This window comes from Oryzias latipes, chromosome 15, assembly GCF_053564925.1.
Source record: "Oryzias latipes strain Hd-rR chromosome 15, Olatipes_Hd-rR_3.1".
Classification (NCBI taxonomy): domain Eukaryota; kingdom Metazoa; phylum Chordata; class Actinopteri; order Beloniformes; family Adrianichthyidae; genus Oryzias; species Oryzias latipes.
Window position 1 is genome coordinate 26,359,650 of NC_136251.1, and position 16,811 is coordinate 26,376,460.

Sequence of the window (16,811 nt, forward strand, 5' to 3'; positions counted from 1 at the left end):
GGGGAGGAGGAGGGGACCGCCCACCCCACCAGCCAGGCACAGAGAGGGCCCCCCTACAGGGGCCCCCCCAATGCCCAGAGGCACAAGCGAACCCAGTGTCCGGCCCCCAGGCCACAAGACAGGAGCGCTTAGCCGTACCAGGCGGCAGCCATGGGGGCCACCGGGCGCCGGACACCGAGACAAAGGCCAGGGACGAAGCCAGGGCCCCCGGAACCCAAGAGCCGGCCACCACCCGACCGGCGCCCCGTCCCCGCAAGCCAGCCCAGGCCCGCGACCTTAGCAACCCAGGGATCGCCACGCACCCACAGCCACAGCCACCCCCCTAAAACCCTACGCACTACCACCCCCCCCGCCATAATATCTGACCCCCCCTCCCCAACCCTCTCAGTGCCCTCCCCTCTCTGTGATGGGGAGGGAAAGCCCCAGAGGGTCCCAGCGAGCCAGCCCCCAGGTCGGTCCTACCCATGCACTCACACACACATACTCACAATCATCTGGTTCCATCTGTGCAATTTCCAAAGAATTGAATCATCAGTGAAGATCCCCTTATAAGCAAACACTCCACCAGACACCAGAAATGGGTTTGTTCATTTTTTATCCATGTTCACCATTCGGTATCTGTTTGGACAAGCTATGATCAAGTAATCAAAGCATCAAAAATTCCATTTCTTTCTACCTCCAGACTTTACCAGATGGTAACTGTGGGATGTAACTACTTTTTTTCACACGTGCTGAGATAAAAGTTTAAATAAATAACAACAGAAACAGAATCAGACCCATGTAAGGACAAGAAGCAAATTAAAATGTGTTATTTAAACTAAAAAAAAAAACTCACCTCTTTGCAGTTGAATGTCACTTTTTATTTCACAAGTCTAGTCATAGAAAGAAAGAAAGAGCCCAACATTTATTTCTGCAGTCATCATTTTCCTTCATTAAGATCAGAGTTATTTTGTTTTACAGCTCAAAAAGCTCAGACATGGAAGAAAATAAACCAGATCCATAAATTAATTAACATGAAGGTACCCTTCTTAAGGGACATGTAACAAAGCTAATGTCAAAAACTCCCCAGATTTCTATATGGTTGGGATTTGCTAATGAAAATCCTGCTTTTTTTTTTTTTTGCAGAATCACAGCTGGTTGGTAAAGCTCTTTCAAACTTCTCAGATCAACCCACAGTGTTTTATATCAGAATAATATATAAATAATAACAAAGCATAATTTAACTCTCTGATTTTGACTTCTTATAGCTACATAACTGATAATGCAGTATTAAGTAAAACTGGAACTTTAAATAATTTGGTATATCAATTTATCCAACCATCACTAACAAAGTGCATAGTTTCATTTAAATCTAAAGTTACCTGTCCTTACTTTAAGACTTTGAAATTTCAGCCAACACACTGAAACCATCCACTAAAGAAGAATTACCAGCAGAGGCACTTTGGAAATATTCAAAACTAGTATTGAAAGAAAATGCAAAAAAGCTTAAACTGAAATTTTGTGATGAATCTCTTACGGTCCTAGCTCTTTATTGATTTGCTTTTTTAATTTTGGAGTCACAGGGTTCCAGTTAAGCAGAAGTGATGATGGAAAATCTCTACCAAACCACCTGTGCGAAGCAGTGAAAGGTGATTTACTGTGGCAACCCCTGATGGGATGTGCCAAAAGGTGAAAAGCAAAAACTACTATGGTAACGTAACCCACAAGGTGATGTTCTCGCATGTGAATGCCACATAAGAAGTTAATTGTTCCAATTAAATTGGAAATATTTTAAAAATGGGATATTATTTGAAGAGCTGCAAAACAAATCATGAACCTGTCAAAATTCTATAGAACAAAAATATTTACTTTGAAGCCAAATAAAATGACAGTTTTAGCATCTTTATCAAGACATATACTTCTTTAATTTGGAATAATAAAAATATTCCCTTTCTACTTTCCATTCGGTTTCCCAAAACATTCCAATAGTTAACCAGCTCTTAGCTTATTAAGCTATGCCAACTTTTCTCATCACATGTTGTTGTTCTGTAAGCCTGTTCATAAACAGCCATAACTCTCCAGTATTCTGGTTGGTTGCCATAATCATCTTTTCTGTTGCAGAAATATATCACAGCTTCCTGTTTCTTGCCAGGGAGACCTTGGAGTTGGTCTTGCGGTTCAAAGCGCTGCAGATAAAGTCACCGGCCTCCATCACTTTATCAAGATTCACACCCTGTAGAAACATCATTCAAATGTATGTTGATTTTGTCTTTGCAAGGTGCAGAAAAAGGAAATCCTGTTTCGAAAATATTTAAACGTGAAAGATTTGTTCCAGTTATGCTGAATTTAAAGTCATGTTTTGTGTGAAATAAAGATTAAGAGTAGCAGGTTGAGTGTAAACAGAGCAACATAAGACAGTGGTGATTTAATTCATTGATTTCAAGCAATTTTCAAGAATAAAATCAAAGGAAAAAGACAACAAAAATAGACAGAAATATCAAATCTATAAGGATATTGTTTTAATAATTAGTTAGAAAGTAAAAAAAAAAAAATATTATGTTGTCTTCCTGAAATTATAATAGTACTTATTCATTCAGTACACTTACATGACACATTGAACCCATTAAATAGGATTGTCAAGTATATTTGGGGGATAGAGTTTGATTAATTGGTTTAAAGAAAGTGTGAAGAAACAAACTTGTATAATCCCACCTCTAATATTTACTTTTTAATACCAACTGCAGAAAATTTCACACTGTATAGACATCGATGTAGATTTACATAGACAACCTGTGAACCAATGTGCATTGACGATGCTTCACCAGCAGGGGTAGGAATAGTTAATTGTCCAAGCTCAAGCTTTTTTGAATCCTCTTAGATTATACAAACAAACACCTTTAGAGCAGGATGTCTGCAGAGCCATCCCTCTACTAAAATAAACCCCAATAGTCTGTACCAATTTAGATTTTATGGGATCCTATATGTCCAGACTTAAAAATACAGCAGATGGATACATACGTACTGTTTCTATGCCCATGCCATGGAGCATGTAGACAACATCCTCTGTGGAAACATTCCCAGATGAACCTTCTGCATAGGGGCAACCGCCAAGGCCTGCTACTGCAGAATCCACCACCGAGACCCCCATCTGCAACGGCCAACAACAGGAACAAACTTCACCTCGGGGAGAGTACAGGAACAATGAACCTTGTTCCTTTTGGATTGTTCTGTCTGGAGCACCTTGCCAGACCTGTGGTTGGGATTTACAGCTGTTCCAGAAATCTGTGGGCTTTGCAGCTGAAGATGAGTGGGAATGTCCCACAGTGTGGCTTAGTCATCCCCTCTGTCAGCTTAAACCTCCACTGTACAATTATGTCCTTGTTCCTACGAGAAGAGCATTTAAATGCTGAAAGGAACATTTCACGTGTTTCTGATTTTTCTCCTTATTACTTTTATTTTTACAGTCTCTGGCTACAGGAATTTGCTTTCTGGCCACACGGATGAGCTGTTTTTTTTCCCGTTGACAAACTTATTGTTGCAACTTTGGCTCACAAGGGTGTTCAAGAAGGATCCTTGTCCTGCAGAAATGTTTTTTTGCAAATGATTTTTATATTTCTTATGTTAAAAGGTTGTTCAAATAAATGCAAAAGTTACACAATTGTTATTTTATTTCATTTTGAGTCCATGATTTAATTTTCTGTCAAAAGCTGCATTTTTTTCCTGTTTTACATAAAACTTCAATGATGTTTAATAATCACTAGAGGCCAGTTATTTTTTAGGAGGCAAAGCATGCTCAATTGCCTGTCAAATTAAGTGGACTTAAGAATTTTGGATTTTTGCTTCCATATTTTGAAATGCTGACCAAAAAAAAAAAAAAAACTCAAACATTTGTTTTGTTTTTGAATGTAATTTATATAAAGTTTTACAACAAGTACAGCATGTTTTCTTCTAAAAACAATCTGAAACCAGACCTTCAGTTTCCACACATTATGAATGTCTAGGTGAAATTCATAATGCTCAGACATTCATAAACATTATGAATGTCTGAGGATGTTTTCCACATGTCCTCAGGATTATCATGAGAATTTTAAAGTTGTTCTCCAGGTTCCATGGTTGAGCCAGATGTCAGAGGATCCTACAGTGAATCAAAATTAACACACTGATCCACTCAATGGCCTGGGGTTATGAGCTACTTCCACCCTGTGGAGCAGGACCAGGCAGGCTAAATTAAAAAAACCCTCTATAGCTCTTTTGGAACAATAATACTAATTGGTTTCTTTTTCTCCAGACAAGAACCTACTTCTTTCAGGGACTGTCTGAGAGAGCTGTAATTGCTGTTTGTGTTGGCAAAGGAACAGGAGGAGGTGTATGCTACTCTAGTGTGCCGCGCACAAGATTTCCTGACCTTGGTGAAAGCCAGAGCGGGAAATTGTACGGAGCATTTTATTTTTTTTATATATATAAACACAAAGTTGTAATCTAGTGTGTCAGTCCTCCTGCTTGCAGCTGCTATCTCCACGTTTTCAGCATGCACTCACTGTTCAGCAGCATCCCCTGTAGCTCTGGTTACTAATCATGCAGGAGTTGGTGGTCAGGAGCTTGAGCTAGCCCATGCCCAGTTAGGTTCACATTGTCCAGAAACCAGATGTGTTAAAAAACCATATTGAATGAGCTGCGGCTGTATAAAAACACAGCATTCCAGGGTAAAGACACGGTCAATTTTGAAGCCGGCACGATTTTAGGATCAGCTTGTTGACATTCTACACTCTGACTGGATCAGGTTCGAGATGGACATGTTCCGATTATGGATTTCCATGTGCGTCACAAAGGAGTATTCAGATGAGTGTATTAAGCAGTAAAGTTTCACCTACTACAGGACAGAGAGACTGAAAGGAACAGATTCAGACACTGCTGACACATATATCACTTCATTCCAGGAAGACGTAAATAATGTTGCAGTGAGAGAGCAAACCCCACACAAGGGAGGGGCTTTAAAGAGAACTGTCTAACCAAATAAACAGAATGAAAATAATTTTGGGAATGTAAAAAACAAAATTATACATAACTTTAGAAATATTAGGTTGTATATATCTCAAAAATGTTCGGTCTACAGATGATGATAAATCTGTATCCACAGTTTGTTCCTAAAAATTTGTTTTTGTCTTTGAAAGTTTAGTAAAATTTCAGATTAATTAAAAAACACTATTTTTTATATTTTACTTTTAGAAGATTTTTTTTTTTGTTTTTGATATTTTTGGATTTAAACACGATCCAATCACAGGAGTACTATAGTGGTGCTATCTAACTGCTAATGTGCTCTTTTGATGGTTGTTCATCATTAAGAATAGTATCTTTTAGTTTAAAGTTACTGAAGCTGATTGTTTGAAAGAAAAAAAAGATTTATTTTGTGAATAAAAACATTAAATTGATATTTTAGTTCTTAAGACTACTACAACACTTTCTCTAAACTTGAAGAAGCTTATTAGACCTCTAAATACTAAAAATGTAACTTTAATAGTGTCAACTTTTACTGTAATTCACCTAATTTCAAAACTTTAACAAGCTTTTTCTTTATTATAACGCAAGGTTATGCCTATTAGAAGGCACTGACAATGTGAAAAACATAATAATGAAATATGTAGCTGTATAGTTAGGGTCAAAAGACACAAACCTGCAGAAAAATGCAGGTATGAGTAAAAAAAATCCCCATTGCCAAACCACTGAAATCTAAGTACATACATTGCCATTGTGTGACCTGCCACAGTAGGTTCCCGACAAAGTCCCCCCTCCCTCGCACCTATTGAAGAAAAAATAAGGAATGTCTTTATTGAGAACAAAAGAGTTGATTCAGGCCTGACAGCACCGGGGGAATTCATTTCTCTCACAGTTGGTGGTGTGGAGTTCTGGCACACCATAATGAAAAAGTTTGATAAAATCTCTCATTTCCGTCTTGTTTATGGGTGAGCAAATAGTAAGCTAAATATCCCTTGCTGCTATTATTTGCAGTGGTTGTGGGAATCATTCAGAATATGATCCAAATCAGCAGATCACCATGTTTCTCTCATTTATATCACCGTGCAACATCAAAGAGAGCGTTAAATATTTTCTTACCATCTTTAAGTCATCTTTTTTCAGCACAGAATCATAAATCAGACAACTACTTGAGAAATTGTGTAATATTTTCTTTCATATAATCAACTTTAGGGATTTTTTTAAAAGTGAGAATCTGTGAGAAACATCATACCACCAAAGTTTAGAGGCACGTTCAGAGGCTGCAGCTCCATTCATCTCATGCTCAGCGTTGAGCAAACAAGGGGATCGTTTTCCACGGGCCTTTAAGCACAGCATTGTCAGAAAATTCAACAGCCAAGCGACAGACGAGTCAGGAGCCCCCCCAGGGCCTTCTATCCACCTCACTCTCAGTTGCATTGTCCAACAGACACTGAATAGGTGATCCTTTGTGCTGACCTACTCTCTGCTGACCCCCACCCCCACCCCCCAATGAGCTTCCTCCTGTTCAGCAACAATGTGCCGCGGAGAACTCATATCTGCGTTCCCTCTACTTTATGCCTGCATGCATGTCAGGTTTACAGTCATTGCTGGCAAAGTGGCAAAAAACATCCCAATTATGGAGTTTCGACAGAACTTTGCAAATCAATTTTAATTTTATGAGCTGTCTAGAAGCTCAGCAAGTTGTGGTCAAGACATGACAGGATGTGAGCCGAGATCAGAGGCCCGCTGGAAATATCTGATGTTAATTAGGATGCAAGTTTTTTGAGTCAACTGGCTTTGTGAGTATCCTTAGATCATGTTACTTAATGCCCCTCTGGCTCACCATTTATCCATAATTGGCCTGTGGTTCTTCAATAGGACATTCATATTTATTATAAAAAGATGGATGCATTCGTGAAAGCAAAGAAACCACAAACTTCTTACCAAGCTTTTGCAAAATCAGAGAAGGATCAAGGTGATGATTCATTGTTGTCTTGTATCGTCCCCAAAGCTAACCCAAAAGTGATTTTTTTTCTAACTAACTTATGTAACTGTCTCCAGACCTAAACATGTGACATCACTCTAAGAGAAATTAAGTCTGTTTTCTATCCTTCCAGAACTCTCAAGACTTCCTTTTTTCCCCTTGAATACTCAGAAATTAGAATTTTCAAATGTCTACTATGTTTCTTCACCAGCCTTATGGCGAGCTCCTGTATTTGTAAAGATGCACGTTTCACAAATGAGTGGTTTTGTTATTTTTCTGATTTTGGTTTTCCAAGAGTGGAAAGGTTCCCCAGCACTGGAGAAGTCTTTGAACTTTTCCTTAACATGTCAGGAATTTCAGACAGAATTCTCAAAGGTGATGAAACCAAGTATTATTAAGACCATGACAAGGTCTTCCTTTTTTTTAAATTTAATTATGTTACCGACATTTCAGTCCTACAGAAAAAAAAACTCACAGTGTTAAGGAGATGTTTGTCTTACAAATCTAGTGTAAGCAACCATTGTGGTACAATTACTACCTTAGCGTATCGTCTGTAAAAAGAAAATTAACTCATATCAGGCCTCCAGTTGTCCTAACTAATTTTTAGCAATTCATTTAATAAACATAACTTAACTAAAGCCACCTGCATCAACTAAGGCAGACTGAGCAGTCATTAACTCCCCCCATCTTTTGATCTATTTTTAAAGCGTTTTTTAAAATATGATTAAAAAATAAAAACCTGTGTCGTTTTCGAGGACATTGTTTCTGCAGAGTGGCAATAGTTCATTAGAAATTTCCCTCTGAGTTGAGGGCGGAACTGTTGCTGCGGGGTAAGCCCATCTCCATTTCCCATCATCCCTCTGTTTACACTCTCTTCCGCTAGCTTACAGCCCCTTAACCCAACATAACGTTACCCGTGCAACAAAAATGGCAAGCAATATTGGAGCTATGCAGCCGTTTCTATATATGTATGTTCTCCATCATGAGAAGAATGTCACAAGAACATGTTGAAACACCATTTTCATTGGAGTGGGTCTTTAAAACCATTAAAAAAAGATTGAAAACACTGCATTTTAGTTTTGCACATTTTATTTCTGGCAATTTTCTTTTATTTTGGAAAGAAAGATGCAGACCTAAAAGGTTTTTTGCCTAATTTAAAAAAAAAAATCCAATATCTGCTAGTGTATTCAATTGATGAAAACTGAAGTCCAGTCTTAATTTAGAAGTAAGAGTGCAGAAAAGAGGAGTATGTTAACTTTTACATGTTTGATTGCTGACTGCCTGAGTAAGCTTTCTGGACTGCTTTTGTGCTTTGGTAAAAATCCAAAAGCACTAATGTGTATAAATGTCTTCTTTTGGTTTAAAACAGAAACGGCGGCTTATAAAATCAAATGATAGAACATTTTTAGTCTCCAGTTTTTTTTCTATCACATTTCTTTAATGTCAGCTAATAGGAGGTTAAAACTCATCCCTCACCCCACATGACAAAGTGAAAGACAAGTGCATAAACATACTTTTGTGTGGCCCACAGGGGGCTCCTTCTTCTTTATGCTTTCCACACAGATATCATCCACAGATTGTTTTTAAATTCTTGTTTCCATTAGCTGGTTAGCAGCAGCGGCAGCAGCAATCTGTCTTATCTGACATATAGTGAGCAGTTTATACGACACAAATATACTTTCTGTCTAAAAGAAGAAGAAAAAAATAACAGTCACCACCTGGATTTAACTAAACAAATGGATTCGAGCCTCCAAGTGGAAAAGTGCCCGAGTGATGAATATGTTTCAGATGGAAACAACTCATTTAGCACCCAGTGGCTCCTCATTCATTAAACAACCCCGTTGGTAGACAGTTTGTGGGAAAGATGCTGCTCTGTTTTGGGACCGTCACATTCGTATAAAAATGAGTACAGTTAAGGGAGAGTAAATTTGAGATTTTAAGAACGGTAGAAAACACATTCATTTTTTAAGAGCTTAGCGTCTAAAAAAAGTAACAGTGTTAACAGAGTTTACTTTCATAATTGGTTACGTTTAGCTAGATATTTGCACAAACGTATAGTAAACAGGTATAGTAAACAGAATGCTGGTTAAAGATGTTTTTACTTTTAGGAGAGTCTCAAGACAAATCTACCAAAAGAAGATTTGATTTGATAGGAGCCATAAACATAAAACTATTGACTCCAGATTAATATTGTTACTAATTAATTTTGTTAACTGTGATGAGAGCATCTGTGCAAGAAGAGCACTAATGTGGGTGACCTACATTAGTGCCTCTGTTGTTTAAGTACAAACTGACCAGTGACATGTTAGGAAAAAAAGATGTCTGCTGACTGCTGGAATAAACTAGAAAAGCAGATTTTTCCTTCCTGGTGTTACAACAATATTGCAGAATTTTAGGATACATTGAACTAAAACTGAGTTTGTCCGTACAGATGGCTGACAAAGAATTCAGCCGCCACCACTCTTCTATAACTGATTACAGCTCAGGTATGAGGGTCAAACTGTTCCATCATCAATGCAAAATTAGCCATAAATCACTGAAAAAGATCATTGATTGACTGAAATGTAATGATGTTTCAGTGAGTCAAATGATGTTGTTTTTGTTTCTGCAATCAAATAATCACAGATTTTTGAATATGCTTCTAAAAAAATTGTTATTGCCATCAAAGTGCCCACTTTTTAGCTATTTTCGTCTCATATACTAAAAAATTTCAAATTTCTTTAGTAGAACAGGTTTTTCTGGGATATCTTGTCAAAAATTCTTTAAAAAATCTTACCTGTAGAGCTGTGAGGATGTTAGCAAGTGCCTGTCCATATGTGTCATGGCAGTGAACTGCAAGAGCACTGATGGGAACTTCCTGCGTTACTCTCTGCAGCATCTGCAACATGGAACCTGGTGTTCCAACACCGATAGTGTCCGCTAGTGAAATCTCATAACATCCAATTCCATATAACATACTTGCCACCTACAGAAACAAAAATAGACAAACATTAGAGTGTAAAACGAACATGCACTATGAGACAGATGTGGGTAACGGAGCCAAAAACTCTATTTTAGTGAACGTTTTACTTAATATTACTCGATCAGAAAAATAAGAAAACGTTAAGAACAAAAAGGTAAGTAGCGAAAACTTACTTTAAAACTGATGATGAAAATGTTAAAATATTAATTCAATATTAAAAAATGATGCTGTTGCCAAAAAAAAAACAACAACAACAAAATAACTACAAAAAAATAAAAAGAGAGAATATTTAATGCATTGCACCTCTGTAACAGTGTGTAAAATTTCTCTTGGAAGTACAGTTTCTTAAGAAGTTACTCAAATGAATTTAAAGCCCGCCATCCACATTTGAATCTCATAACATTTTGTTTGTTCAATAAATACAATATGCATCTGGTTATTTTGCATTTCTAAAAAGGAATGTAGTGACTTTAGGAACAAAAGAATTCTGTACAAAAATGTCAACATATATTCTCAAAAAAAGATTATTATTTTGTCTTATACATTGTTATCATGAATTTGAAATAAAAAAGTTTTTTTTAGTTTGACATTTTACCTCAGCAACCTTTGCAGGCTCAATGCGACCTTCATAAGGGCATCCAAGAGCACAAGAAACATACCTGAAACCAGAACAAGTTTATTAGAGTTAGAATTTTTTTTTATCTTTCAGCACAAAATGTACATTCATTCCATGAACAAAAAAGCAAAAAAAGCTTTTTCTTTAATAAGACATTCCAATAAATCTTATTGAACAAATGTACACAGGACAGCCAAAGAAATAAACCATTCGATGGGCTCACTAATTCTTTTAAATAAATGTTCGTGAAACTTAGAACCACCAACACTCAAATTACCAATTAGCTGCTGCTCCTGTCATTCAAAGAAAGACAATACTATATTGACAAACAGCCAGAATGACTTATTGAGCTATACAAGCGAAAAGCTGCTGTATTTTCCTCATGGGATCTCAACCCTGAAACAATACTTGGTAATTATTTAACAACAAAAGGCCTTCATCGTGCTTTTGAATAGCATTGTGCTTCAGCGGTTATTCTTTCTTTTCTTAAATTAGACAGGTGAGGCTGAACAGAAAATCAGAAAGTGATTAGACTGATTGCTTAATGTACATTCAAAAGAACACGTAGGAAACACTAACCCACGGACTGGAATTTGTTGCTCTTTGGCAGCCTTAATGACTTCCTTAAACTTCAGCATGCTGTCATCAATGGAACAGTTAATGTTCTTTCTGCTGAAGGTTTCTGACGCAGACCCAAACACAGCCACTTCAGTGGCACCAGCTGCAACCTTCAAGTAAAAAAAAAGGAGGAATGAAAAAGCTTATGTAAATGTGCAGGAGGGGTATTTAAATAATTCCTAAGGCTGATGCAACAGGGAAAGAATTTAGAGATGATACCTGACAAGCCTGAGTAAATGTGTTATTTTTTAAATATAATTAGGTATTGTACACATCATCAGTAAAAGAGCACAGAAAACTCACAGCATCCTGGAAGCCTTGCATATTAGGTGTCAAAACAGGGTACTGAACATGTGGGGCTCTCTGGATTCCTCTGAGGACATCACTGTGATCTGACATCTATAAACAGGTAGAAAAACAGATGATGCATTAAAATAAGCTAAATACATCACAGGAGTGTGTTTTGGGACATCATTGACAAATGTTCCTACTTTCTATAAGAAGCAGGAAATCCATCTCATAAGCAAAACATTTTTGTATAATTTTGTCTTTTTTTCAAGTGAATTTGGTCTTTTCCATATGAGAGTACTATAAACAAGAGAATGAAATGTACTTTGCAAACCCTTTGATGGGTCCAGCTTCCATAAATCACTCTGCACTCCTCCATGCACCATTTGTTACCTGCGGCACCCACTTTGAAGAGACGAAGCTGGTGGCCTCGATCACAGAAAGGCCTGTTCCTGAGAGCATGTCTATCAATTGGATTTTTACTTTTGTCGGAACAACTTCCTGAGGCAAAAATAAAACAAAAAAAGTAGATTTGTGTAAGAATGGGAAAGCAGGTAGGCTACAACAAAGTCGGGGTTTTTTTCTCTTAACATTTTTGGATAAAATTTCATCTTAAAAAATGCAAATACAATTGCAGCGTACCTTTTCGTTTTGAAGTCCATCTCTAGGCCCAACTTCTACAATTTTTACAAATTCTGGATACTTGGTCTATTAGGAACAGAAAAGACACTTTATTGGGAGATGCTTTGGAACTCAAGAGTGCAGTCAGCATGCAAAATCCCTGAGGGCATGCGACCTCAGACATCCATGACTTAGTATCTGACAACCTGAGAGCCAAAGCCTATCATGTCATGTAACTGCAAACTTGGAGATGTGTCATGCAGAAAACATCATCAGGGTAACTCCACTTAAACCACAGAGAATGTTCGGGTTATCAGCTTTTTCATTTTTAAGGAAAACACTCAATGGATGTGAGCGAGAAACACATTGCCACTTTACAGACTCTGTTGTTATTTTTGTTGATTAAAACCTTAGAGTGGGGTCTCTGTGGGCTGCAACCTCTCCTGACAAACTGCAAACAGAACTGGATTTCCTGGAGAATGTGTTGCTGGAATTTTAACACAACTGTTTTTGAGACAAAGACAAGAACCTGACACTCACAACACATACTAAACCACATTTAATTGTGTTCAAAATTGTGTACTAAACCTGAAAGTTCTGTAAAAAAATTGTGTCTATTGTGCATTTTGCAAACTTTATGTCTGCACCTCATTGATAGCTATCACACACTCCTGTGAGAAAACAACTTTTCTCTGAATAAATTCTCTGTATTATTGGTTTGTATTTTATTCAGACAAATGAAGATTAAAGATGTTTATCCAAACCTAACTGCAATTTTTATTTAAAACAAAGCACAATTTTTTAATACATTTTATATAAGCAGTTGAAATTTACCAAGGTAAGTGAAATTTTTGACAACAAAAAAGAAAACACCAACACATTTGGGTGCATTGGTTAATGCGTGGCTTTTCCAACTACAATGTAGATAAACTAAAGTTAGGTGATTCAAGTTTTAAGTGAATAGTGGTAAAATTACAAACAGTGATGTTTATTTCTTTCTCTCTTGACAATTTAAGTTGTTACTTTTATTTGCTGATTTTTATACTTGAATAAACGTTTTTTAAAATTACCTTCACAAGCTCAGGGAAACACATTTCTGTTTGTGAATTCCACATCTAATCAGATCTTTTTACTATGAAGTATTAGAGTTCATTATAATCTCACGATACGGTTTGATTTTGCTTTTGTTTTTTGAATTGAACACAGAAGACAATGTAACAATGGATAACTTCTATCAAGTTATCCAAGACTGTTAGCAGTCAAATTATATTAAAAAAAAGGATAATTACTTAAACTACAGATCAGTTGCAGCTATAGTAATAACATCTTTAACAGTGATTGTTTAATCAAATCTCTATGTTTCTTTAAAAAGCACCTATGTGACTGCACCTTGGTCTGAATTTGAACTAAAATGGCAATCAGGACATGAGGGGTTGTCTGTATGCAGCCTTCCCATCAGAAGCCAGTCATGTGGCCTAGCATGTGTTCAGGATTAAAAACAAAAGAAAACAACACCCACCTTCTCTTCCTGTAGCCAGCCTCTTAGCCAGGGGTAGTCCTTGATGAGTTGCTCATAGCTCAGGCAGTGCTTTACTGCGGTGGGGAAGTTACCCATCCAAATCGCTGCAGTTTAGCCGGCTGCACAATCCTGTGACAACGACCAGCTTAGATGTGCTAGAATGCTAATGCAGGCCTTTAGTTGAACCTCCTCGCTGCATTAGGAGGTAGTATGTGGACGGCTGCCGATGATGGACGATGACTCAGCAGCTGCCATGGCAACCACATCTCTAGCAGATGGGTGTTTGGAAGAACGGGAGGGGTTGGAAGCATTTCTCTTTTAGGATTAAAAGAGGCTAGAACTGAAAAGAAATTGACTTAATCATGACTGAAATAAAGAAATGTGTCAATGTGATAGGCGTTTCAATACATTAGGAAACATTTGGCTGATAAACATTTAGTTAAATAATCAGTATACAGCCAAAAAAGAATAGAAATGAAGCCCAGAAAATTACAAAAAATAAAAAAAGCAAAGATTTTAGGGAAATAGTCTGCTTGGATTGAGCTCCTGTGACTTAAAGGGTTCGAGGGCTTCCAATGCCAGACATGCCACTGTTGCCAATGTCAACTCCACAGTGTAATAAAATCCCTTGTTAAGGCAGGGCAACATTCACCAAAGAAAAAGTCATTCTGAACCCAGATGTTAACAATAGAGAGGCTTAATGAAGTGCTTGCATTCAACCATCTCACCACAGTAAACTGCTCTGTGATGAGAGACCCCTGCCTCTCTCTCAGGGGAGGGGATTCAAATGATCAGCCTGGAAAAAAGACTTTTTTGTTGAGGGAATTCAAGCTTGATGTTTATCGGATGCCGCTCTTTAAATGTTTAAATCCCTTTTTTTGGGGTGGAGTGTTGATAATTATTTGTGTTTTTTAATGTGCACATAAGCTATCAATTCTTTTTAAATTCAGAAATGCTTTAAAGACAATCATTAAAAAAAAAAGCAAAAAAAGCATCATTTACATGCTCCTTTTAGAAAGAATATTGGAAGATGAGCTGAGGTTAGAGCTGATCACTTATAAGCAACAGTTTTGTTTTCATGCAGAGAAAGAGAGCAACAGATGCAATATTTTGTTTGATAATGATTCTAGAGAACAGAAAAGGTCAGAAATAGCTGCATTGTATCTTTTTAGATCCAGACAAAAGTCTATGACAGGATACAGAGACAGGACCTCTGGTTTGGATGAGGAAGTATGAAATGACAGAGCAGTACATTGGAGTTGTGCAGGACATGTATGAGAGCTGTTAGAGAGTGATGATGACATGGTCTGGATAAGAGACAAAATCTCTTTAAGTCCAAATGAACTTTTTTAAAAACCTTCTTGCCATGGAACCATCCTGGATGACTGAGAGTCTCCATAGACAAGTAACAGAGAAGTTCAAGGTGGAGGTGCACCAAGGATCTGCTTTGAGCTCCTTCTTGTTTGCTGTGCTGATGGACAGACTGACAGATGAGGTTAGACAGGTTTCTCTACAGAGCGCGATGTTTGCAGATGACACTGTTATCTGTAGTGAAAGCATGGAGCAGGTGGAGGACCAGGCTGCAGAATCCTGGTGCTCGAGACCAACCACCCTTTTTTGTTCCCAGCTCTCCCTGCGCCTGTATCAGGTGTGCTCGGTCAATCAGAATGAGGAGCCACCTGAGTCAGCTAATCAGCAGAAAGAAATGTAGGGAGAGCTGGAAAAAATGTTGGAAGGTAGATCTTGAGGACCAGGATTTGGCAGCCCTAATCTGGAAAAATGAAGGTTTGCTCTGGAAAGAAGTGGAATGTAGATCCGTTGCAACAAGACAAAGAGTGTGTTTGTACATTTGAGGAACTTAAGTGGAAAATAATAAGAAGGTTGAAATGGGTGCAGGAAGGTTTGATGAACGGAAAAGGTGTGGAAGACTGGTTAGAGCAGACATGTTGTTGGTATAGAGATGGCAGGCAGAGCGGGAGTTAGTAGAGATGAAAATGTTGAGGTTCTCTTTGGGAGTGACCAGGATGGATTGGACTGAATTCATCAGAGGAACAGCTCATGGTAGAGGTTTTGAAAATTAATGCATGGAAGCAGATCTGAAATGGTTTGGGCACATTTAGAGGAGGGACAGTGATGTAAGCTACCAGGAGAGAATGTAATCAGAAAGATGATGAGAAGGGTTGCTCTGTGGCATCAGAGTCAAATTTCTAATGAACTACTGCTGCTCTGCATAAAGTACGTCTTATGACATAACCAAAATTAAAAGACCACTGGAAACGCTTTGAAAATAGATAAAAAATGGTCAGAGTGGGATTTTAACTGCTTACCAATTCAATAAAAATTAATAGAAGACGGAAAAGTGTAATGCACAAACGAATACCTAAAGAACCTGAAAGGAAAAAGAGTGTCCTCCCTCTATATGAGGATTCAAAAGACTTATAGGATGAATGTTTCAATATAAGTGTTGCATATGGACAGGGCAGGCTATTTTCTCAATTAGACTGAGAAAGAAACAGATGTGAAAAAAAAGGACTTTATGGAGTACAGATTTCGGCATGGCATGAAAGAGATTTTAAGCGTCCAGATATATGGCAAAAATGAAGGGTAAGAAAGAAAACAGGAACCAGATTAAATCAATTTTCATTCTTCATCCGTCTTCAATTTCTCTGATGGAACTAAGTGAACTGTAACAACACAAGAGGCCTGTGGGGTGCTGCAGAGAATTGCTCGGTATTATCACCATGAGAGAAACAACTGGTGTCCAAAAGGAGGATGAAAGAACGGTTTGAAGGATTTCAGTCCCACAGCAAACGGAGCATTTAATCATATATAACTGACACACCTGCAGATATCACGCTTCTTAGACAAGAAGAGAAATTATGCACCTGGTAACATTTATTATTTAACACATAAAGGCTTCATTTTTATACAACTAAATCATTGGTCACAAGACAGAGTTTCTAAATCTTTTTTGTTTATCAAGTGTACCCCACTCTGTAAAAACAGAAGTTTATCACATAGTGTGTTCAGGAAAACTGGAGCAGCTCTCCACATCACCCCTTGGAGACAGCATGTGTGTTAAAGATTATCCTTCCTGTTATTACACCACTGAGGACTCGATGACTTTCTGTCACTAAAGCCACTGATCGATGATTTTCTCTTGTCTAAACACATGAATAGACCCGACCACTACTGAGCATCCTTTTTTACTACATACCAAAGGAGAACATAA

At 37.7% G+C, this 16,811-nt stretch overlaps 1 protein-coding gene across 6 annotated transcripts; it reads right to left on the reverse strand.

The window, feature by feature from the left end:
* Positions 1-838: 838 nt before the first annotated feature.
* Positions 839-13,861, reverse strand: hmgcll1 (3-hydroxymethyl-3-methylglutaryl-CoA lyase like 1). 6 transcript variants are annotated; one of them, XM_023963596.2, is made up of 9 exons: positions 13,580-13,855; positions 12,082-12,147; positions 11,833-11,940; positions 11,455-11,550; positions 11,113-11,261; positions 10,513-10,576; positions 9,732-9,920; positions 2,998-3,127; positions 839-2,212 (listed from the first exon to the last, which is right to left on the reverse strand). In XM_023963596.2, the coding sequence occupies exons 1-9, from the start codon at positions 13,673-13,675 to the stop codon at positions 2,199-2,201; spliced, it is 912 nt and encodes a 303-aa protein (XP_023819364.1). In that variant the 5' UTR covers positions 13,676-13,855; the 3' UTR covers positions 839-2,198. The 6 variants fall into 6 exon arrangements, 2 of the variants coding, with proteins under 2 accessions (XP_023819364.1, XP_023819363.1); XM_023963595.2 differs by having other exon boundaries at positions 3,002-3,127; positions 13,580-13,849; XR_013647966.1 differs by having other exon boundaries at positions 2,188-2,212; positions 3,002-5,776; positions 13,580-13,861.
* Positions 13,862-16,811: the final 2,950 nt, after the last annotated feature.

Excerpts from the sequence above, each read along its gene's own strand:
- hmgcll1 (XM_023963595.2), bottom strand. The coding sequence starts at position 13,675 with ATGGGTAACTTCCCCACCGCAGTAAAGCACTGCCTGAGCTATGAGCAA. Across the intron at positions 10,577-11,112 it reads CAACAAATTCCAGTCCGTGG|GTATGTTTCTTGTGCTCTTG; the intron begins GTTAGTGTTTCC and ends TTCTGGTTTCAG. Across the intron at positions 2,213-3,001 it reads ATGGCATGGGCATAGAAACA|GGTGTGAATCTTGATAAAGT; the intron begins GTACGTATGTAT and ends ATGTTTCTACAG.